The sequence below is a fragment of the Microplitis demolitor genome, chromosome 10 (genome assembly GCF_026212275.2).
Source record: "Microplitis demolitor isolate Queensland-Clemson2020A chromosome 10, iyMicDemo2.1a, whole genome shotgun sequence".
Taxonomy (NCBI): domain Eukaryota; kingdom Metazoa; phylum Arthropoda; class Insecta; order Hymenoptera; family Braconidae; genus Microplitis; species Microplitis demolitor.
Window position 1 is genome coordinate 2,691,572 of NC_068554.1, and position 24,351 is coordinate 2,715,922.

The 24,351-nt window shown below is 27.1% G+C and overlaps 2 protein-coding genes and 1 long non-coding RNA gene across 7 annotated transcripts in view; 1 reads left to right on the forward strand and 2 right to left on the reverse strand.

The window, feature by feature from the left end:
- Window positions 1-1,531: 1,531 nt before the first annotated feature.
- LOC103569987 (germ cell nuclear acidic protein) lies at window positions 1,532-18,867 on the reverse strand. 4 transcript variants are annotated; one of them, XM_053742178.1, is made up of 9 exons: window positions 18,687-18,867; window positions 10,752-10,824; window positions 10,589-10,668; window positions 9,008-9,242; window positions 6,135-6,252; window positions 5,908-6,055; window positions 4,929-5,091; window positions 3,020-4,733; window positions 1,532-2,053 (listed from the first exon to the last, which is right to left on the reverse strand). In XM_053742178.1, exons 1-9 carry the CDS (start codon window positions 18,716-18,718, stop codon window positions 2,022-2,024), a joined length of 2,595 nt encoding a protein of 864 aa, XP_053598153.1. In that variant the 5' UTR covers window positions 18,719-18,867; the 3' UTR covers window positions 1,532-2,021. The 4 variants fall into 4 exon arrangements, with proteins under 4 accessions (XP_053598153.1, XP_053598152.1, XP_053598151.1 ...); XM_053742177.1 differs by lacking the exon at window positions 18,687-18,867 and having other exon boundaries at window positions 5,908-6,052; window positions 10,752-12,434; XM_053742176.1 differs by lacking the exon at window positions 18,687-18,867 and having other exon boundaries at window positions 10,752-12,433.
- Window positions 17,448-17,964, reverse strand: LOC103569986 (uncharacterized). The gene is made up of 2 exons (XR_548954.1): window positions 17,891-17,964; window positions 17,448-17,573 (listed from the first exon to the last, which is right to left on the reverse strand). It is a non-coding gene; the product is annotated as an uncharacterized LOC103569986 (long non-coding RNA).
- Window positions 18,868-20,121: 1,254 nt separating the features above from the next.
- Window positions 20,122-24,351, forward strand: part of LOC103569985 (probable JmjC domain-containing histone demethylation protein 2C) — a 96,593-nt gene continuing 92,363 nt past the window's right edge. For both annotated transcript variants that reach the window (XM_053742582.1, XM_014441979.2), the window contains exon 1: window positions 20,122-21,048. In XM_053742582.1, the coding sequence (XP_053598557.1) occupies window positions 20,890-21,048 (159 nt within the window). In that variant the 5' untranslated portion in view covers window positions 20,122-20,889. The remainder of the gene's footprint in view (window positions 21,049-24,351) is intronic.

Sequence of the window (24,351 nt, forward strand, 5' to 3'; positions counted from 1 at the left end):
TCTAATAATTATTTATAATAATTTTTAGCTACAATTGTTTATTAATTATCAGTTATTTTTAATTAAAGCTTAAGGGAGACCACTAGTGTGAAATTTTGAAAAAATAAATTCTTTTTTTGCAGTTCCATAGTCTATAGCTTCAAAAATAACATACTACTTATATGTTTCTACGTACCATGAACCTCCAGTTTTTCGATCGAATCAAAAATGTAATTTTGCCAGGCCAAAAATCATCAAACCGCGCGAAATTTGAAATTTTTTTTTAAAAACCCTGCCTTTTTGTTAAATTTGAATTCTTTTCTTAGCCCAAGGGTCATGGTACAGGAAATACCTTCTAATTTAATAAACTTTTTGGTTTTTTATTTCATCCACTGCAAAGGTCGCTGTCATTGCAGCAGGGGGATTTTTGTTTTGAGTGTAAGATTGTGAATAACTCGTGGAATTTTGAATTTTTTCGTCCAAAAATTTTATCTCGCATTGATTATATATTCACAAATATATCCTTAAAACATTAAAACATTCTATACAGTAGTTTTCTTTAAAAAAATTACCAAAAATAATTTTTTTTTTCAGACGGTCACACTAGAGGTCCCCCTTAAATTAGTAAAACAAAAAAATAATTAAATAAAATTTGTTAATAAATTTATAAAAATGTGCTTTTTAAAAATATTAACTAATTACAAATATTAATACGTAATTAAGTAATAATTTATTAATAAATTAGTTTGTTAATAAAATTTATTGTTACAAAATATATAAATTAATTTAATCTCTACCGTCGTTTAATATTTAATTCAATAATTTAACGATAAACTTGTGCGTACAATACAACAATTAAATTAATCAATAATAATATTAATATTAATCGTAATGATGCATTGTTATTTGTGCCATGTTATTTATGAAGATTGATAATAAAGGGCACAAACTATATTATAAATAAATAATAATTATGCAGCACAACAGGCACAAGACAGCATACAATTTGTTACGTAAATTACAGCAATTATTTTATAAAAGAACACGAATTTAACACATCTATGAGTATTTATATAATTTTTAAATATAATTATAATAATTTATGATAAATTATTATTTTCTTTAGTTAAAAAATTCAGTACATGTCAGTACAGTCTATCTAATTATGTCTACTAATAATTACGAGCGTTTGCTCACATGACTAGAGCCTGGATATCCAATTTATTTTTATTTATTTAAATTAATTGTCATGTTTAATTTTTTTTTTTAATTATTATATATTGATATCACAAATATTTATTTCAATCTTTACAATTTAATAGGTAATAAAAATACAGTATAAAGCAGAGGAACATGTTTACATATTTTTTAAAATAATGACTACTTTTTTGTCTGGAAATAAATTCCTTGGCTTATATATTTATTTAATTAATTAACTGATTAATTAATTAATCAAATGTTTTATTATTATTATTGATTTTTTTTTATTTATCATTGAGATGATTGAGTAGAAAAAATTTAGTTTTTTTTTTTTAAATTAATATTGAGAAATTGAAAAAAAATTCCAGCTTGTAGTCATTACGATTAAATAGTTAACGCATTAAATGTAAACAACAATTGATTAAATTTTTTAATCTAATAAATAAATTAACAATTAAAACTTTTCATTTAATTACTTTTCTTTTTCCGACTTGGAGTTAAATCACTCATTGAAAATATTTTATTCCGTAAATTTGATTGAAAAAAATAAAATAAGTATAAAAATGAATCGAGTAGACTAAAAAGCTAGACGCAAATAAAGCGTTTTGGCTCTTGTTTAAATTTGTTCATTAATTGATGCTGCTAATCACATTGACAATATGGCCGTACTTAATTAATGACTATGATTATAATAATGATTATGATCGTGATGATGGGATACAAATATATTGTTGATGCGAAGTAAAGGCATTAGCTCTTATTTGTATGCTATTATTCCGTCTTCTTCTTTAATGTGATCAGCAGCTGTTATGTTTCATGCCACCTTTTTCTTTGTTGGTTTTTTACTTCGTGGTAAAGTTGCAAAACTTGTTATCTAGAAAATTTAAAAGAAAAAAAAGTTTTTTGTTATTTGTCTATGTATGCTGATTATTTTATTTAACAATTGCTTGTTTAATGTAAGCAACACAAGTTATTGTTGGTCAAGACCTTCTAATGTTGGTTTGCTTTTGAATTTTAATTCATTTGGTAATTATTAATACACGGGAAAATTTTTTTTAAATATATTAGGCATATAATCATTTTTATTAATATAATAACTTCAAAGTATCTTTTTTTTTTGAGTTATAAGCATTGAAAATTTTTTTAGCATCCTTCATTTTCGAGAAAATCCGTCTCTGAAGAAATTCAAAACTCGTTACTCAAAGGAAAATTTTTTTCTATTATTATTGTTAAATTCCCTTCCAAATCTCATTATTAAAATTTCCGAGTGTCGAAAATGGGTATCCCAGATTTTAATTTCAAAAAATTTCGCTGAAAAAATTATACAGAAATTTGGGACTCACTCCCATGCCTGAAGAAAAAAAAAATTTTTTTCTCACTATTGTTATTAAATTTCCTTCCAAAACTCATTGCGAACATTCACAAATTTTGAAAGTAGATATCCCAGGGTTTAATTTAAAAAAAATTCGACTTTGAAAAAATTTTACAGAAATCCAACTTACTGCCCATGCCTAAAAAAAATTTTTCCCAATGTTCTTTGACTGTGTATTAATAATCAATACCATTAGAACATCTTTATATTAGACATTTAAAACACACAACATAAAATAATATAAGCATAATGATAAAATAAAAAACGAAAATAATCTAATAATAATTAGTGCTAAACATAACATCATGTGATTTGTGTGATCACTCTCACTCAATACAGACTCAAAAGAGCTAAACAAACCAAGTAATTAATTATTTCCACGTCTTGTTGATTCAATTAAATGAAAGACTTAATTAAATCATTTGTCATTATAATTATCAGGCTGATTATTATCATAATTAAATTTACTTTGATCACACCGATCAAGACTATCAGTACGAAAATCAATGTACGTGTCAGAAGTTGGGCTTTGATCAGTGAGGGCGGTTTTAAATAAAATGTCTTGGACATTGACATCGACTTTGTTATTTCCTTGAGCATCAACTCCACACTCTTGTGAGCTGACACTGACAGAACGCGATCTTGAACCTGGTTCAGATGTCGTCGAATAAATTCCACTTCTATCATCTTTACCTTTATCTTTATCTTTTTCTTTATTGCCAAATAAATTTCGTGGTATCGCTAAAAATCTCGACAAACTTTTTTTCTTTTTATTTGATTTAGTAGACACAGATGGAGATGAATGACGATGAGAAGTAGTAGGATGAGTAAAAAATACATTTTTAGTGTTATTGACATTGGTGAAGGTCTTTACTGTACCAGTTTTGATAACGAGGGTCGCTTTCAATGCTTGCTCGGTCTCTGCTTCCGCTGATGAGTCCTCGTCGACTGCTTGGTAATTATTACCTGCGTTAAGTTCCGATTTTGAGGCTGAGGGAACTCTGGGCGCGGGTTTTTTGTGATATTTCCCGGCTCGGTCGCAATCGGAACTGCTTCGCGATACGCTCGCTGATGAGTGCGATGTCAGTAGGCTTGTTTTTGAAGTACTCTTGTCTTCCAAGTTATTGGTCGTTGGATCTCCTTGGATTGATGACAAATTATCTGAGGTATGTACGATACTTGTCACTGCTTCGTGGGCATTGTTCAGTAGTCTTTTGAGCTCGATAAATTTTTCTTGACATATTTCGTCTGTGATCTTTGTGATGTCAACATTTGAGGTAGAACAAGGAGTTAATTCATGTGGACTAGATACTTTTAGATGTTCATGTGAACTAGATAATTTTCTTGGCTCTGCAGGACTAGATAGTTTTAATAAACTATTTGAATTTGATAGATTATCTAAAGATACTTTTTTATCTTCGGTGTTTGTTGATTGTATGGAGTTATTTTTGACAGATAATTTTAATGAATCATCTGGAATATATAATTTTGAATTTTCTTCGGAATTAAATACTTTTGGTAAATTATCTTGAGATGATTTTGAACAGTCTTTTAAATCAGATGGTTTTGATAAATTATCTTTAATTGGTTCTTTTGTTAAATTATCTTCACTAGATAATTTTGTTAAATTATTTTCACTAGATAATTTTGTTAAATTATTTTCACTAGATAATTTAGTTAAATTATCTTTAATAGATAATTGGGCAGTTTCTTCTGAACTGGATAATTTTTTAAATTCATTGGAATCAATTGATTTTGTTGAATCTTTAGAACAAGATGGTTGTGAAAAATCATCTGGACTAGATATTTTTTTAAATTCTTCTTTGTCATCTTTTGTAAATTCTTTTGACTTAAAATTAACGTCTGTGTCATCAGAATCAACTGAATCGATTTTCAGGTCTGGTATTTTTTCATCAGTCTCATTATAATCACATTTGTCATAATTAATATTTAATTGATTATTATCATTATCGTTTTCTGGCGCGACCAGTATTGATCCAGGCAAATTAGACGAAAATAAATGACCCGTGTTTTTTAAAATTTCATCTACACTCGGATAATTTAGCGGTGCATTACTGTGCATTTGCGACAAAAACAGCATAAGTTGTAGACTCTGTTGTGCGCTAATTACAGACAAAGCTGGTAATTGAGGATCCACAAACTCACACGTGTCTTCTTCATCCTTTGAATACGAGAAATTGACCATTAATCGGTCAGTAATCCACAACATAGTTTTTTTAAAAAAATCATCCGGATAATTAACATTTTTTTTCAACTTACATTTAAATTTTTTAGTCTTTTTTATTTATTTATTTTATATAAATTTGTAATTTTGTATTTTTATCGTACTTGGACGCGTATTTAATTGATTACGAACCTCGGGTAATTTTTTTGCAGTAGATCGAGGCTTTGAAGACCTCGTTCTTGCTCCAACACTCGATGTCCTTAAAAGCGTTTCCGTGTGTGGCGTCATGCGGTGTGTTTGAACAGCTTCTCCGCTACTGTAGCCGCTGGATATGTCGTCTGATGACCGTATATTACTTTAAAAAAAATTAATAACAATAAGTAAACAATAAGTTGGAAAATTCAAACTTGCACAACTCATTTGATCATTAAAAAAATATTCAATAGATGCTGTTCTGTTGTTCAAAAAAATTTTAGCAGGAAGGAATAAACAAAATATTCATTTTTGAATTTTTAGTAAAAGTGCTATCAAAACATTCGAATTATGTACTCAAGAAATCTTTTTGGTTTTTTTATTTCAGATGAAGCAGTCATGAGTTATCCTGCCTACACCATGGAGACTTTTTTTGTGACTCGTCTCTCCCTACTACCACGGGCTTATTTTTCAATATTTTTTTATGAAAATTTAGCAGAACATTCTTGAAATGATGCTCAACAATGTCGCAAATTTCAAGAATTTTAATAAAAAAGCTAATCTGAAAAAAAAAGTCACAAAAATATGCTCTTTTTTTGTTTCTTTGTATATTTTATTCAAATTCGAATTCACTCCCGATTTTTTATTGTGACAATTCAAGGTCATTGAATATTTTTAAAAAGTGAGCACTGTTTGAGAATGCCTTCAAGTTATTTACCAAGATCCGTACATAGTGACAGACATTACAGATTGTTTTTCAATTTTATTTTATTTTTAAAAAAACTATTTTTTAAATGGTACAAATTTCTAATTGAGCATATTTTAATAAATGTAAATATTATTTTTACACGAGTGAATTATCTAGGACCGAGTAAGCATTAGCAGAACACATTTTGCTTCGCAATTGAGTTGTGCAATAATAAATTTTTAAAGACAAAAAGAAAATTGATTAGTTGATCAATTAATTAATTACACATACTTTATACTACTTATTGGTTCTCTAGGCCTCGGTTGTCTCACATCAACATCAACTTCAGAAAAAAACATATCAACACGATTACAACTTGATTGTGTTCTACGTGGACTGTATCCTCTTCTGCCAGGATTTTCTCGTCGACGAGGTTCTACTATTATTTTAATAACAATAATTAAATTATATATAAATATATACATACATATTATTGATATAGTTAAATGAAATTATACCTATCATATCTGTCTCGTCGTGCATCATTGATGTATTTCTATTTTCATCTTCTTTCTCGCCTGTCAGGTCACTCAGACTGTAGCTTTTTTTTAGCTGCTGCACTAATCCACCGCCACCCTGTAAATTGTAGGAATGCAACAGAGAATTTACGTGACATAAATAAACTGTTAATTTTATTATTCCAAAAAAATTAAAAAAAAAAAAAAAAAAAAAAAAAAAAAAAAAAAAAAGAGTGAAAATAAATTTAAAAAAAAAAGTGATCCTTACCAAAAATAAATGAAAATATATAAATAAATTATCAGCCATCACCGTCATCATGTTTGATAAAATATTAAAGTTTATTTTAACAATAATTCCATTTTTTTAATTTGAATTTTTATTAACATGATCACTAGTTATGCAGACGTTGATAATTTTATAATAGATCCAGCGTTGACTAAAGCGTTTTCTTCATTAATTTTAGTAACTAGTGCCTGATTTATTTAGCCGTTTAAATTAATAATTAATAATTATAAATAAAATAAAATTAAAATAGCTTCAAGCATGATAAGTAAAACATAGTCATGATGTTAAAAAATGCGTTTATTTATATATGAATTATAAGATATCGATACGAGGATCTTTGGATTCAGATAAATATTTATAAAAAAAATTAATTAATTATTACTTATTTTTTAATAACAATCCTCCGTCGCTTTTTCTTAAATATTATACACAAAAAGACAATAATAATATGTTAATTTGTAGAGGTAACAAAACAATAAGCGACAAGAATATATGTATATATGTATAAATAATTACGTTGATTAATTGATAATAATTATTGATTATCACTGAAGGAAATTGAATTTTTATTTTTTATAATTCCCTGCAATTTTAAATTCGATGTATTTTTTTTTTACTGAGAAAACTCGAGATTAAATTTTTTTTTATTTGAATATTAATGACAATTAAATAAATTAATTGTTCCGTGTATAATAACAATTTTATTAAAATTTCAATTTCCTGGGGTTTATATTTATATATTTATATATTTATCACATTGAGTTATTATAAAACCTGGTATTTCTATCCGTTGGCTTGTGATGCGTTACACAACTCGGTTACAAATTTATTTGTATTAATAATTATTTACTAAGAGCTATTAGACGTGACTTAATTAACTAAAAAAAAATGTCACAAATTATAAATTTTAATATTAATGAATTACAATTTTGTTTTTTATTTTTTTTCAGTCTTATTATAATATGCATTTATATTAAATGACATTTAGAATTTTTAGACAAATCATTTTTTTTTTTTTTTTAAATTAACGAAAAGAAAAATTAATGATTCATTTACGTTTTATTTATTATGATTAATGGCAAAATTTATTTAAATTGGGTAAAAAAAAAAACAGATGTCAATTTAATTATTTAACTACAATTGCATTAGAGCACATGATTGATAAATTCAACGATAAAAACTATCGCGGATAATTTTATTGTTGATAACGTACAATTTTATTAAATTCATTATCTTTATGTCTCTTTAATGTCTACCCTGAGTAGAAAAAAAAAAAAAAAAAAAAAAAAAAAAACTAGTTTGTTGAAACAAAAGTGAGACATAAGATTTTCATTTCAGTGATTGTTCAAATTCTAAACGCTTCTAGCGTCTTAGATATTGATTTTATCGATATAATCATGGGGAGCTTTTTTGTAGGAAATTTAATTCTCTATAAAATTGCATTGATACATTTTTACTGTATCTTGCATAGTTTAGCTGTTATGTTTATTTTAAAGTATTTATATAACTAATCTTATATTTTCTTGTAACTCAAATTTGAAATAAAAATTTTGACTTAAATATGGGAAATTTAAAAAAATACAAAAGAGCAATTTTGTTGGAAATTAAATTCCCTACAAAAAAGGTCCTGATGACTATGTTGTTGAAGTCAATAGTTTAAACACAAGTCTTGAATAAAAAATTGTTACTTTTTTTTATAAAATAAAATGTTGAACTTTCGGTTGCTAAAAAAAATTAATCATCGACGAGATCGAAAAATTTATTTAAATAAAATAAGTAAATTATAAATCTGCGTCGTCACTAAATTCATCAAATTTACGCAATGACATAGCACTGGTTTGATTTCCTGTATTTTTTTTGCGTCTAGTTGTCCTGCGTGTTTTTCTCGTAACTTTTTCCGAAACTGGTTCTTTAAAATCATCGAATGATGATGCCGTGTTATCAATAGTAAAGTGTGCCAAACTGTCATCGTCATCACTAGCATATTCAATTTTAATATCAGGTGTCTGCGATTCAAAGTCAGCTGTGGTATTTAAATTTCCTTGATGGTGCTTTTGATGGTGATGCTGATGAGGGCTCGATTTCCGAGGTGAAGAATTATCCAAGCTGTTTCTCAGGTTCTCCTTCTCGACCGGTGATTTGTGGCTGGTTAAGCTAGAAATCGGCGAGTCGGATTGATCGTTATGTTCGTCTTGATCAACAGAACTCGGAATGACGCTTGGGAAGTTCTTGATTTAACAATTTTTTTTTTTTGGTTTAAAGCAATCGTTGATGATGTTAGTTGATGTTGATTAATCATTTCATTTTTAATTATTTTTTTTTTAATTATTATTTATTATTTTTTTGTTTGATAACCAGATGATTAGTGCGTGATCATGAAGTATTCAGCAATGGATAAAAAAAAAGAAAATAAAAATAAAAATTAAAAAAAAAATAATAAATGTTAGATAAATAATCAAAAGCATTAATAGCGCATAAGTTTTTTTTTATATTAATGAGGCTATTAAATAAAAAAAAATTAAAAATTAATGTTGGGAAAAAAAAATGATTGCAAAATAAAATTGAAGATAAAAAAGAGTTAACTTACTTTAATTGCCGTTTGCATGAGTACTGTGGTGGCATAATTTACACCCTTGGTACCGAGATGAAGTACCGCAGTGTAGCCTTGCTCGGTGGCACGTGCCAAAGCGTCATCGATCTCAGCTTCACGACGTATCAGTGCGGGATGTACAAACCGACGGTATAGAATACTCGAGCCCTTGGTTGCGGGGCTCAATAACCAGAGCACGAGAATTATTTTTATCTCATAATAAAACGGGAACCTTTTCAAATAGAAAAAAATTAGTCATAACTTTTTTTATCTGTAGTTTCATCAAGTGCTTAAACTTTTTTGGCTCGCGGTGACCTACTTTTTAAATCAACTTTTCAAGTCTACTTTTTAGGCTCAAGAGTTTAATATTTTTTAAAATTCCTTTTGTAAAACTTTTTCAAGCTATGTGATGAAAATTTTTTGCGAAAAAAAATAAATCGTAGATTAAATATTTAATTAACAATAAATTAATATATCTCAGCTCGGGTAATCTTTTGAGTAAATACAGAAATAAATTAATTAATTAATTATTGTAAATTAAATATCTAATTAAATAATAGACATTAGTCTGCTGAGTAAATTTACACAAGATATCAAATTATATTTGTAGTTTAAATATTATCTTTCTCTTATTTATTAGTATTTATTTGAAAACTAATATTTATTATTATTATTGTTATTATTATTATTGTAAGTGTAATTAATACATCTACTTCATTTAAAAATTAATTTATTAGTAATATTTTGCTAGTTTTCAAATACTAATTTAATTCTAATTCAATATTAATAATAATTGTAAAAGTAACAATTACTAATTGTTAAAATTTACTATAAGTTTATAATTATTCAAAGAATTAGTCTGAAGACACTAGCACATATAACTATTTAAATATTACCAGTAAATAAATTTTTTAATGGATTTGTGCATTTGATTACACGACAATCTCTAGTGCTCACATGGAAATAAATAAAAAGGGATTCTACGGTTTCCGTGGCGCCACCAAATTATCGCGAATTCATATAAAAGACAAAATAAGTTTATAAAGAATAAAATTTTTCGATATGTCGCTTAGTTTTCGAGAAAAATGTGATTTTTTCAAAAAAGTGAAAAATTTCAGATTTTAACATCTTCATTATTTTTTTGTATTTTTTTCCGAAAACTAAATTTAAAAATGAAGATTTTGAACACAAAAAAAAAAAAACATTTGAATTAACCAATTTTTTAAAAAAAAGTCATATTTCGTCGTTCTAAAAAAATTCGCGCTTATTTGGCGGTTCCTTAACAATAAATTTTAAATATTTGAGCCACGATTTTAAAAATTTAAATATTAATCATTTCTGCAAACAATAAATTTAAATATTTATCCTTTAATTAATCAGGTTTTAAATATAAATCAAAGAACTACTGTTTCAAATGACAGTATTTACTGATCACTTTATCACTGATTTTATCTACTGATCATTCCTATCTTATCGTTTCTCAATCTATATAGTTTATTTTTTCCATGTATAGAAATAAATATATATATATAAATGTATAAAATTTGAAACTAAAAAAAAATAGTAATAATATTTTACCAAAAACTGAAGAATACATCAGTGAATGTTTCAGCGCAGGTGAATAATGCAAAAACAATCCAGTACATCATCCATTTTACCTGAAAATAAATAAATATATAAATAAAAATAATAATTATTAAATAGTAGAATAAAATACAAGTTAAGCAAACAAATAACTTACATATTCCTTGACATTCTTCGTCCTCACAGCTTTGTAAGAGGCATAAGCTGGATAAAGTGTACCAAATAGTAATCTAAAAATCGGATATATAATAAAATATGTAAATGTTTTCGGTACAATAATAACCATAATGATAATAAAAAATCCCAAATTGCCAAGTGTCAACTTAATTGATAAATTATCAACAGAATAACGCGCCCATGCGATCGAGTTACTGATAAGTAACCGCGTGATACTTTTTAGTTCGATGTTACTTGAGGATATTGAATGTAAAGACGATGAATTATCACCATCGGATTGGTCGTAATTGTAATTATCCAGCTCGCAAACGTCAATAATTGATCGACTGTGATTTTTAGCACTGGGCGATGGGTATGGCGATGAGGTCTTGATTATTCTCTTCTCGTTTCCCATGTTGTTGATAATCTTTAAATGTCACCGATTGATATTGTCGTTGCAATAAATTTTATTTTGTTCTGCAGTACTTTCAAATAACGACTGTCAGGTGTTTTGTTTTATTTTAAACCCCTTTATCTAAGCAGTAATTAATAAATATCTTGATAGTGAGCTGAGATTTTATTTAAATATTCAGCTTTACTTTTGTCGTTTGGTTTCGTTTACGTGTCTGATGGTTTACTTTTAGTGTTTTAAATAAAAGCCTTTACTTTGTCCCAGTCACGGTTGCTTCCAGTTCACAACTAGTCTTGCTGGCAGACTCGTTGAGAAACTACTGCACGTGCTATTTTAGCAGCGATGACCCCTTCCGGGGTAATATCTATACACGAATGCCGCTCCCTCACACTATTAAAAATATATATACACTGCAATCCGATGGATTAAAACACATTCCTAATTATTTTTTATTTATTTAAGACTTTATTTTTTTTGTTTGTTTTAAAAATTTTTAAAAATAATAATTTTTTTATGGGATATGAATTTAAAATTATAATTTTTTTATTTAGTACAACACGTGGTTGGATTTTTGTATTTTTGATTAATAGAATTTAAATTACTGATGAGACAACACTTTTTTTTATCAATTAATTTTCTTAATTTTTGAAATTTTTTTTTATTTTTGTCTATGAATATCGAGTTAAAAAAACACAAATTTAATATTAAAATACAAGAGATTTTACTTGCTAGGTTATGGAGTAATTGTATTTCAACCCTATGAAGTGGTAAATGTACCTGAAGAAAAAGGATTTTTCTAATTACTAAGGCACTAACATACTGGGAAATAAGGCCCAGTAACACCGACAAGCTGAAGAATTTGGTACCAATTATTGTGGCAGTAAATTTAAATTGACAATTTATTTAAATTCAAATTTTTTTTTTAAAAACGACCAATCAGTTTTCCATAATTTGTAATAAATAATAATTAAATTTCATACTGTACTTTTTATTGTAATTTAAAATTTTAAAACTTTTACGAATAATTAATTTGTAAAAAACGCGCAGCAATACCCGCACTTACTTTGCATTAGAGCTTAAAAATTTAAACTACGCGACAAACGAAATCGTGACAGACTGGGGAGATATGACTTGAATGATGTACATTAATTTAAAATATAAATGTATGAGTTTGTTGTATTTGTGTGCTCAGGTAATTTGATGATTATTGTCAATGTCGGGTGTTGCATTACGTAATTACATGTGCAGTCATATGTCACGAACAAAAGCTTCCATTGTTTTATATTTTGACGTTCAGACAAAATTATAAATAATTTATATATAATAGTGATCATTATAACCATTTTATTATAAATTCCCCTAGCTTATTGTTCGGATTTATTATATTTTAAATAAAAAACTTACTTTTTACAATTTATAGTTTAAAGAAATTTTTTAACATAAAAGGTTACTTAATTTTTTTTTTTTTTTATTAAATTACTTATAAATTGGCTGCTATTGAAATATTTTTTATTAAACTAAATATAGGGACTGAGGAGGGGGGCAGGGCAGGCAAAACGGAGTACCCCTGAAATTTAATAAAACAAGAGTCTTATTATTTAAAAGTTTTTTAAACATTCAAAAATTTTGTAAATTTAATTGATCATTATTTTGAATTTTTTTTTTTTTTTTTTTGTTAAACTTTTTAAAAAATCGATTGTTAGTCGAAAAAATATTAATGACTTGAACTATGATAAAAACTATTAAAATTTTTTTTTTCTTTGCATTCAATTGTGTAAAATGTAAATTTCTTTATGATTCTAGTCTGCAGACAATTAGAAAATTTCGGATTTTTTTTTCAACAAATCAATTGTAAAAAAAAAAAAAAAAATCCACATATAGAAAATTGAAAAATCTATAGGTGCAATTTTTAAAAATATTTTTTTGTTATAAATGATCGTTATTAAGAAAATCCAAAAATTATTAAACGTCTAATTTTAGAATCATTTTTTCTTTACATAAATTATTTTTAAAAAAATTCAATTTAATCAAACAATTATCTAGAGTTTTTTTTTCACCTTTTTAAAGGGTAGCCCATTTTGCCGCAAAAATGAAAATTTTTTTTATTTACTTTGGATGTCATTGAGAAAAAAAATATTCGTCGTGAGTCCTCAAAAATTTATTATTTCTTTAAGTACCCCGTTTTGCCCCTCCCTCTCTCCCTTTTTTTGTAAAAAATTTATTTAACAGTTCATTATTTTATTTATGTATATCGTGATGTATATTTTGGAGTACAGCCAGAAAAATTTTGAAGTGAATGACACTCAAGTCAGATGTTAAATGTCAATGACTAATTTTTATATTCGTTTTATTTAAATAAAACTGTAATTCATCCAAAAGAGATCACAGATTATTTACAAACGTCGTTATCATAACGTTAATACCTTATCAATAGTCATTATTATTTATTGTATAATCATCTGCTGAAGCGTTGAGGGCAAAATAATATACACAAGTGTTAATTATTTTAAATAATTTATATTTACATTAAAGTCATTGATATCTTACATTGTTTAATGGCATGATTTTTAACAATAATTTATAAAAAATTTTTTACTGCTTTATTAATTTAATAGGAGTCGGAAGATGTCTTATTGATAGAGTATTGATGACAGTCACTCGTTTAAATACTGGAGCATGGAAATTCCTCGAGTATCGTTCAGCAATCGGTACAATAACTGGGACGTTACGACGATTCGGTGGAGTAAAACACGTCATTTTAAATAAAGTATTCAATTGTGGATGCTAATGTTGCTTCACTTTAATTCTTGATAATTAAATTTAAAATGTAATATTTTTTATTTTATTTCACTTCCTCTTGATATATTTAAATATATATGTATATGTATATAAACCCTTGATGCTTGATGGCTGATGATTTTCACAATCGAGTCAACTTTTCATGCTCGATCTACTCTCATTTCTTTGTGCTAACAGTCACGTAAATGCAATGACCCTTTTTTTTTTTTATTTTTATGTCAACTGAAGATTTCAAGTCGTTTGTAAAAGTCACAATTATTTTATAACTTTTTTTAAAGCTGAGTAAAAAATTATTTTTCACTGGACAGTCGACAGTGAGTCAGATGTGAATAACTACGATGCCATCATGCAGGAAAATAGTTATCCGAATTTCTTGACGGACTGGAGCAGACATTAAATTTATTTTAAAACAAATAAATAGTAAATTTAATTTAAAGACGTGAGATTTATATTTTTAATTTTTTAATGCGATAGTTAATGGACCACTTGAAGAAATGTAATACAAGATCTCAATGCAAATAATACACTGGATGTGTTTCACGAGGCGTCGCGATGCCAAGACTAAAGGTTGGCCCACTCGTGCAGTTGAATTTATATTTAAATCCACGATATATTTAATGGTAGTAGATTATGTTATATATATATGCGCGTACATACATATATGTATATAAATATACATTTTTTTCTACGTAGATATAGATACGGTAAAAGAAAAACGAAGAAACGCGTCACGGTTTTCTACGTGGGTGAGCTGAAGTGAAAAAAACTTTTTTTTTTAAATAAAAAACCATAAATCAAAGAACAAAAAATATAAAATTTGAAATGACGCGGAATTTATTATTCTATTTTTCTTAAGAAAGAGAACAAAGATGAAGATTCAGTTAATCTGACGAGCAAAGTTATTTTCAGCTTTAATCCTTTTTAGTTTTCTGCCGATGGGGAATGAAAAGAAAGAGGTCATTGGATTCTTAAACACGAGAGTTATTCCGCTGGATTTGTAGACGACTCTTCGGAAAATCCCGCCCGATGTTACCATTTTATAAATTTTCATTTAAATATTTAAATTTATATTTTTCCAACTGCTTTTGTTTTTCCTCTGCTGAATAAATAGACTGGATGAAAATATGAGAAAGTCGGCGCATGAATGCTTATTATTAATAAATATAAATATTATTTATTTTTTTCTTTCTCGTTTAATCGATGCATGAAGAGGGTCATCACTCTTGTCAAGGGTCGCCGCACGCACGTTACGTCGTAAAATATATAACTGCTCCGTTGATCTTTGAACTGCTACAAGCAAAAGAGAATGTATTTTTCATAAGTTTAGCCATTTCACATTTCACTGGTCAAAATATATTTATACATACATATATAAATTACTTGGACAAAGAACAAAGAAAAGTTTTAAGTAATGTTGAATGAATAATAATATAATGAAATTGGGGTTATCGAGAGCACAAAAGTTCATAAATACAAATATACATACATATACATATATATTTATACTTGAGTTCACTTTTAACATCGCGTGATTTATCATTGATGTCTATAAGGATGTCGTGACTTTCCTCATTCATGTCGAGATCTCTCGCAGCCCGTCCTCTCTTCTATTATATCCTCTTTTCATTTCATACTTTACTATTGTAATACCCGCGACCATGTGTACACTTAAGGTCATTGAACTATATAAATATATATGTATATATATTTTCGCTTTCAAAACATTTACAAACTCCAGTTCAAGAGTTTTGTAATAACTAATTACTAACCACTTAATACTCTATCTTTAAATATATATATATGAATTAATCTAGACATTAACCATACGTGGTTTCATATATTTGTGGTCTTAAAACTTTTCTACTATCGGTTAAAATAAAATAAAAATTTACAATACATAAGTAACGAACAATAAACTTTTTTTAAAAGTCAAAACTAGAAATATTATATTATTTATAACAAAAAAAAAAAAATCCATAATGACTTTGACATTTAAGTTGTTTATAAAATTTATTCATCACTGTTTGAACTAAATTTAAAAATTTTTTCACGAAATTACATTTTCAGAGCAAGAAAATTATAGCCGCGGTAAAAAAAAATCGATGTCGGATTAATTTAGTGTCACTTTAAAGTACATTTAGTATTAATACGAGTGTAGATGGTAGAAAAAAATGAATATGGAGTAGAAAAATATATAAAATAGTAGAGCTCCTTGAGAATATGACAGGGGGTGAGTAAGTGTAAGACTCAACTATTTCTCGTTTAGTTTTTACCCTTGTTGCCAGCCGGGCATCGATCCAACGGTGCAGAAATGCACCAGCTTATTCGTGTCATTACTAGAGAAGATATACTCTTACGAGACTGTACTGAGAAGAAACAGTTAAGTCATCATTTTATCATAATATACCATTGATAATTATATAAATCTTTAAATTCCTCTATAATAATTAAATTTATCGTGTCAACGACATTCAATTCTTTTTCTTTATCTCATAATATATTATTTATATTTTTTATAAACTGGATGGTAAATTAAAAATAAATAATAATTAAAATAAAACAAATTGCAAATACTATGGACTTGCCTCGGTCTCGTTTCATGTTCTACTTCTGGCTCTCGGTGCTCGTCAATCTATACGTTCTATTCTGTTACTGTATTTAATTCCATTGGAACGTCCATAAATATATATATATATATATATATACCGCGATGTGAGTCACATAACAGCCCGGCCAAGGCTGGGTCATGAGTGCTGTGAGTTGTGATCGCGAAAAAATAAAAGCCAACTCAAGTAGAGAAGTTTAATTGACGAGTAAGATAAGAAAGAGTAAGACAGATAAAAAATATATAAAGAAAGAAAGAAAGAGGTTTAAATGAGTGCAGCAACCCGTACCGAGTCCAATTCAATGTGCTACCAACTGTACATGTGTGACGTAGTATCAGATCAGCTGATGAAGCCCGACTTATATTATCAACTGATTAAGATTACAATTATAAAATAATATAATTATAATTATTATTATAACATATTGTTAACCAGTTCTTTGTCAAGGCTTCCGTCTTATGTTTTGTTTGTAAACATTGTCTTAGTGATAAAAAAATTTTTATGTTTACATTTTCTTGATAACAAACTCGTGTAGTTTTTAAAATCTTCTTTAATGCAGTTATACTCTTGCAGAAAATAAAAATATTTAAAATGTTTATCATTACCATATATGTAGCAACCAAGTACTCAATCCATTTTGGGTAACTTTCGAAAAACACAAGCCAAACATTCACCTTCTTCTCAATGCTATCCATACAGCATTCTCATTTACTCATACATATATATACATATATGTATACATCAACATCATTTTCTACTTAAACTTTAAGTAGCCGACATTATCCCTGTTATTTTTAGCTGTCGCTCTAGCTTGTTCTATACAGAGTAACAAAACTAAATCCAACTCCAAAAAAAAGCGACGAATAATAAAACATCAGAATATTGCGCATTTAATTTTTTATTTTAAATTTGTAAGAGTATGTCTTTGTTTAGCAATTGATTCAAGGTTTTGGCTCACTATCGAAGCATTAGCTCTTTCCATCATTAATAAACTTCAATACCATAACTGTAAAAATATATTCATTGGTATTATTGGAATAATTACGTTGAGTAAAAAATTAAACTTATGATCCAGAAGTTGACAGACAATTGAAAATTTTTAGATTTTTTTTCACTAAATTACAAAATAAAAAAAAAAGTAAAAATATGCACATGTAGAAAATTTAAAAATCCATAAGTACAATTATTTAAAATATTTTTTTGTATAACTTATCGTTTAAAAAAAATCAAAGAATTATCAGACGTCAGTTAACTTGAGTCATATTAAACTTCCAGTCTCTTTTGTTTGTTATTATTGTTATTGTTGCTGTTATTATTACTTACATTTAATAATCACCGATGCACACTTAACTCATTGCACTTTCACTCAAGTAAACGTAATCTGTCTAGACTATATAGATTTGTTTAGAAATATATATGATCATGTATTGGAGGTACGAGTATAATGTAGCAGACATCAGACAAATTTAAAATTATAAATAATAAAAAAAATAATATTTTTAAAAAATCCACTTATTAATTTTTGAATTTTTTAAATGCGCATTTTTTAAAAATATTTTTTTTTTTTAATTATTTACTCTATTATTAATTTCAAATTTACCTGTCTGCTATATTCACACTCATATTACAGGTTTATAATTTTAAATATTGCGATAGATAAAATAAAATTTTCTTATCTATTGCATTATCTAGTGATCGAATTCTATTGTCGCTTAGTGACTTGCGGCTAAAGGATAAAACAATCGAACAAAGAAACGCTAAATATAGAAATATCGTTTGTCTACACTAAAAAAATTTGAATTTGCCTAACAATAAATTTTTTTTTTTTTTCCATAAATAAAGTCACTTTTTTTAAAAATAATTAACACAATTTTTTAAACAAATTCACTTGCACGACACTGAGTTAATGAATTAAAAAATAATTATATTCATATGGATGATTTAAAATAATATGTAATTTTAAACGGATAATTATTTGTTCAAAACTTTGATATACATATGTTTATTTAAATAATAAATAAATATAATGAAGTTTTATAAAATTTATAAAATTATACGACACTTTTATTACGTAGGCATTGTTGGGGATTTTTTAAAATTATTTTATAATAATACTCACATGACAAGACGAGAAACTATTGATGATATCATTATTTGATGTTCAACTTAAATATTATTGCTAATAAAAATTAAAATCACGTAATTATAATTATAAATTGAGCGAATTAAATTTATTAACTTATTCTGCACTGATGTTCACTCGTCAGCCATATTGAACTACTGGTTAGTTGCTTAGAACGTTAGAGCGCTACTGCTGCATCGTACATATATATGTATATAAACATATTTATGTATACATATATATGTATACATGATTCTTTTTCTGACGTCACGGCGTATTTTCATCACGTGACCAAGTTATCTTGCTCTTATCGTCTTCATAAAAACGCGCCGTTCTTTGGCATTTTTTTAAATTCAAAATTCCCGCGCTTGATTTTTTTTTGTTTTTTTACTGCATTAATTCTTTTGCATTTATTAAAAGTTATTTTTAATTAACTTGTAATTAATTAATGAATTTATTTTTAATTAAAATTATCGGTTTTTTTTTGTTTATTTAAATTTAAATTCCGACGAAATATTGATCGGATTTAAAGCCAGAGGTGAGTGCCCCCGGTTGTAATCTCAGCTTTAAATGTAATCGACGTAGGTACTAATTTCCCTTCGGGCAGTCCGTCATTACAGTTGTATTGCTCCTTCAAAGACTGACATTTGCTCGCCAGAAACCATCAACTTTTTTCTTTAAATGTTTATTTTATTTTATTTTTTTTTTTTAAATCAACCTCTGGTATTTGTAAAATAAAATAAGCCCGCGATTTTGATTGCAATTATTTTGTAAACTATAATTAAGATAAATTATCCAGCCCGCAGTCATCTTAAAAAATATTTTTCCACTTTGCAAATCTATAAGTTGGTTTAAAAAATTTTAAAAATAAATTACAAACTTAAAAATTCAAATTTTAATTTTTTACCGCGTAAATATATTATTTAAAAATTTTTTTCTGTACAATAATTAACGTCAAAAAAAGTGTATTGTTGCACATGACATCCTGCATAATTTAAATAAAAAATAAAACGTTTGATAAAAAACCGCGGGAATTTAAAATTAGTGCGTGTATATCGTGGCTGCGCGTGTCATGGCGGGAGATCGGTACCTCCCACCACCTCCACCTCCACCATACAGCAGTACTTGCATAAACACACACAAGTAAACGAAAGTGTCTTGGGTTCGTGGTCGCTGTTGGTCGTGTGGTACTTCCCCCTCTTTCACCTCGTCCTCCATCACCGTTCTCCCTCCCCCTACTCCTACTCCGCCTTCACGACTGGCAGCACGAGGTATCGTCAAGTGAGCGCTCGCTCGCTCGAACTTTGCCAAGTATAGTAACTGAGTGTTAGAAAGACAGAGATAGCTTGTGAATAACCAACCCAGTGTATAGTACAGCTGTATCTCAACCTCAACTCCCTGGCGTTCGACCCGCAGTGCGCGTTACGCGATATCGTTGGACGGTCATGTGTATATGTTACTCTCACGTTTAACACCTGTACCGTTTTCTCAAGTGTCGTGCTACCGTTATCATCCAAGACTCTACACTACAGTGATGTGCTACAACATTCTACAACGGTACACATTTTTTAGTTATTATTATCGCAAATTATAACCGTCATAAGGGTTTCAGTGACTTCGTTTTGTTTAAATAAATTATACCGCTAAAATTTAAATTCAAAAATTAATCTTCATTCTGCTAATTAATTGTCTAAGTTTAAAAATGTACTAGTGTTTTTTATTTTTAAATTATTTTAAATATTCGTCTAAAAGTCGAGGAAAAAAAAACAAAAGAGGACTGAGTTTAAAAAATGGCGGCAGGATAATTTTGAAAGTTTTTTAAATGTAAGCTACTGGTTTACACCACGATCATGACTAAATAAATTATTTTGTTTTATTTATAATTTGAATAAATTGAGCTGCTGATAAAAGTGCGGGAATATTTGAAGTGATTTTGAGTGCGCGAAATTGTTAAATTTTAAAATACATTTTTGGCGGGAGACGATAATGTGCTAGTGTATTAATTGTTTTTTGGTATTTTAAATATTATTTGGTGTTTTTAAATACTGATTTTAAATTTATGATGATTTTGCTTATACACAGGATTTATAAAGTTTTGGGTGGTAATTGTTTTTGTAATTGTGCTGATATTTGTCCTGTGCATTGAGTATTGGATAATAATAATAATAATAATTATTATAAAAAGTGGCTTAAATGTAATATGGCGTACAAGTTTCGTGAGGAGATCGTGGGAAAGAGGTTCCTATCAGTGAGTAGTGATTTCTCCAAGCTAAAAGTGAATAAAATCAGTGAGTGGGGTTGGAGATCGGGGGTTATACGCGCTGCTAGTCACAGGGATAATAATTGCCATGATCTTCAGGTAAGATTTTTATTTATATTTATTTTTAAATTTTAAAACATACGAGCATTAATTCTACGAAGGTAAAGAATAAAATGTCTTGGAAATGTTGAATTTAAAGAAAAAATTGACAGAAAACCAAATGAATGTGAATGTAACAGATATAAAAAAAATTTTTAATTATAAATCAACGAATAAAACATATTCTGAAGGTAGCAGAAGATTAGCAATATTCGAATTTTTTTTTAATAAAATTTACAAAAAAAAAGAAAAAAAATCTAAAAATATGCACATGTAGAAAATTTAAAAAACTACAAGTGCAATTTTTTCAAATTTTTTTTCTTACAATTTATCATTTAAAAAAAAAATCAAAAATTATTAGACGTCCGCTAACTTCAGTTTTATAATAAAACAATAAAAAATAAAAAAATTTACATACTGATATTCAAATTTTGTAAATGCACATTTTTTTAGAATTTTATTCGATGAACATTTAATTCACTTATTTTAAAATTTAAAAACTTTTAAATTATCAGCTACATTCACACTCATCAAATTTAAAAATTTTATGTTACTAAAGTTAACAGATGTCTAATAGTTTTTGAATTTTTTGAAAATCGATAAATTATAAAAAAAAATTGCACTTAAAGTTTTTTAAATTTTTAACATGTGCATTTTTTTATTTTTTTTTAATTCGTAATTTGTTTGTTTAAAAAAAAATTCAAAAATTATTAATTATCTGTTAACTTGCCCATCTTTAAAATTTTTATTTTTAAATACCCGAATTATATATTAATAGAAAATAAAATTTTAAATGGTCACCAAGGACTTTTTTAAATCTGCATATTTTAAAATATATAATTTAAAAAAAAATTGTTGGATGTCTGCTCTTTAGTATAAAAAAATAGACATTATTATTATTACTATTATTATTATTATTATTATTATTTAAAAAACAAATTAAAATTGAAAGGATTTTAGTAGCAACTATTTAATAGCTAAAAATAAAATGTTTTTTTTATGATGATGAAAAAGTAATTCAGAGATTTTTAAAACGTTTTTAAGTTGACGGTGCACTTCTGGCGAGCGATATTTTCCAATTATAGACTCGGAGGTCGCGATTACGAGACATAACGTACACCTGGATGTTAAGAGTAAAATACTCGTTCAAAGTTACCACTTGAAACTGATGATGATGATGATGATCATGTTTTTAAAAAGTTAATTTTTAGACGTTAAATTATTTACACCCGCGACTAGACGCGAGATAATACATATAATGTGCAATTTACGTCTATAGTCTAGACCTCGAGTTTATGATGGATTGATGTTGCAAGAACAGGCTTTTTAGCCATCAAAATTTTTTAAATGCAGTAATTTCTTGAGAAATCAGTAAGAAAAAATATTTAAAAGTACAGTTACTAAAATGACCGGTGGAAAGTGATTGAAAGAAACTTGAGGAAAGGAACAAGTCATCGTACGATGTTAATGGCATTCTGTTATACGTATATATATATACATATTTTATATATGTTATGTATGTAGAGTACATATATATCTTTGTTGTCGTTGTTATTTTATGTATATGTATAATACTCGAGGCCAGGAAAAACGGGGATTCGCTTGTGCACGAAATCGTCACGGGTCGATGGTCAAATCGATAACGACGATGCCACTCAAAGTCGCTTACGTTCTTCTCACTTTGATATTCAATATTTTTTATTTTAAAGTATAAATAAATAAACAATTAAATATATTTCTTATCTCATGAGTAGCTTTTTTTTTTATTTTATTAATTTACAAAAAAATAAAATCAAACATTTATTTGCTTTGGAAAAAATTCAAATGTATTTTTGTTTTAAAAAAAGGCGGGTATTTTAGAATTTTTAAAAATACTGTTTTATTTTAGAAAACATACCTGCGACTGTAACTGGAAATTTTTTTATTAAAAGAATATGTATATATATATATATAATGTAGCCATAAAATCTTACGCACTTGTTGAATGTCTGACCCAGTAATCATCCAGGACTCGGTTCCCTACCAGATACTCATCTAATCGTATAGGTCTGGGTTTTAAAACTCTGGAGATAAATAAAATAAAAAATAGAGAATGGATGAAGTAAAAAGATGTATAATTTCGAAGAAAAAAAATTTAAACAAAAGGTCAGGTATAAATTTCCTTGTGGCCCCGTGGATTTTCCAGGCAACCTTATCCACCTACTGCACTAGCATTACATAGTCTAGGTCTACGGTCTACGTGGTCTTTTATTTTCTTTGTATGTCTGAATAGCCGCATAGTCAGGTAGGCGAAAGGTATACATATATATATATATATATATATATATATATATATATATATATATATATATATATATATATATATATATATATATATATATATATATATCTATGAGAAAGATATACTTAATAAATATATATAGAGAAGCAGAGAGCAACCGAGCGTTCGAGGCTTCTCGAGCACGAACCGGATGCAAGAACCTCGCGTTCCGATTTCTCAAGCGCCCCATGGACACTAAACCAATCGATGATATTTTAAATTTTATATTTTTTTATTATATTAATTAATAATTAGGGCCAGAATTTTTGAGTTAATTTAGAAATAAAAATTAATAATTAATGGTGTGAAATTTTTGATATTACGGGGAAAATATTAGCCGTATAAAAAAAATTTTTCAAATAAAAGTTGTAGGAAATTCAATTTTCTAAAAAAAATGTGTCTTATAATTTTGTCATAGGACTAATAAGAAAGCCGTAATTTCAAAATTAACATTTTGGTAATCATCAAAAATTTGAATCAATCATTATGAATCTTGATTTTGGAATTTCGGTGAAAATATTGGTCTTATTAAAAAATTTTTCAAATAAAAATTGTAGAAAATTTAATTTTCGAAAAAAATTGTTTCTTATAATTTTTTCTTAGGACTAATAAAAAAGTCGTAATCTCAAAATTAAGATTTTCATAATTAACAAAAATTTGAATCATCATTATGAATTTTAATTTTCAAATTACTGTGAAAATATTGGTCGTATACGAAAATCACAAGATACATTTTTTTTAGAAAATTAAATTTCCTACAACTTCTGTCTGAAAACTTTTTTAATAACACCAATATTTTCGCCGTAATATAAAAAATTTCACAGCATTAATTTAAAAAATCTTGTGCCCGTTAATTAATTATTTAATATCCAATCACTTGAAACTGTAAAAATTATTTGACTTTCGTTGACGAAAATTACAATTCATAAAAGTTTTTTATTTAAATTGTGGCGGGAATGAAAGGAAAGAAAAAAAATATTAAA

Bases quoted from the DNA above. Each gene is read 5' to 3' on its own strand.
- LOC103569987 (XM_053742176.1), bottom strand. From the start codon at position 11,165: ATGGGAAACGAGAAGAGAATAATCAAGACCTCATCGCCATACCCATCG. The intron at 9,243-10,588 runs GTAAAATATTAT...CTATTTGAAAAG, and splicing joins GATGTATTCTTCAGTTTTTG to GTTCCCGTTTTATTATGAGA. The intron at 2,054-3,019 runs GTAAATTTAATT...TAAATTTTCTAG, and splicing joins TCTTGATCGGTGTGATCAAA to ATAACAAGTTTTGCAACTTT.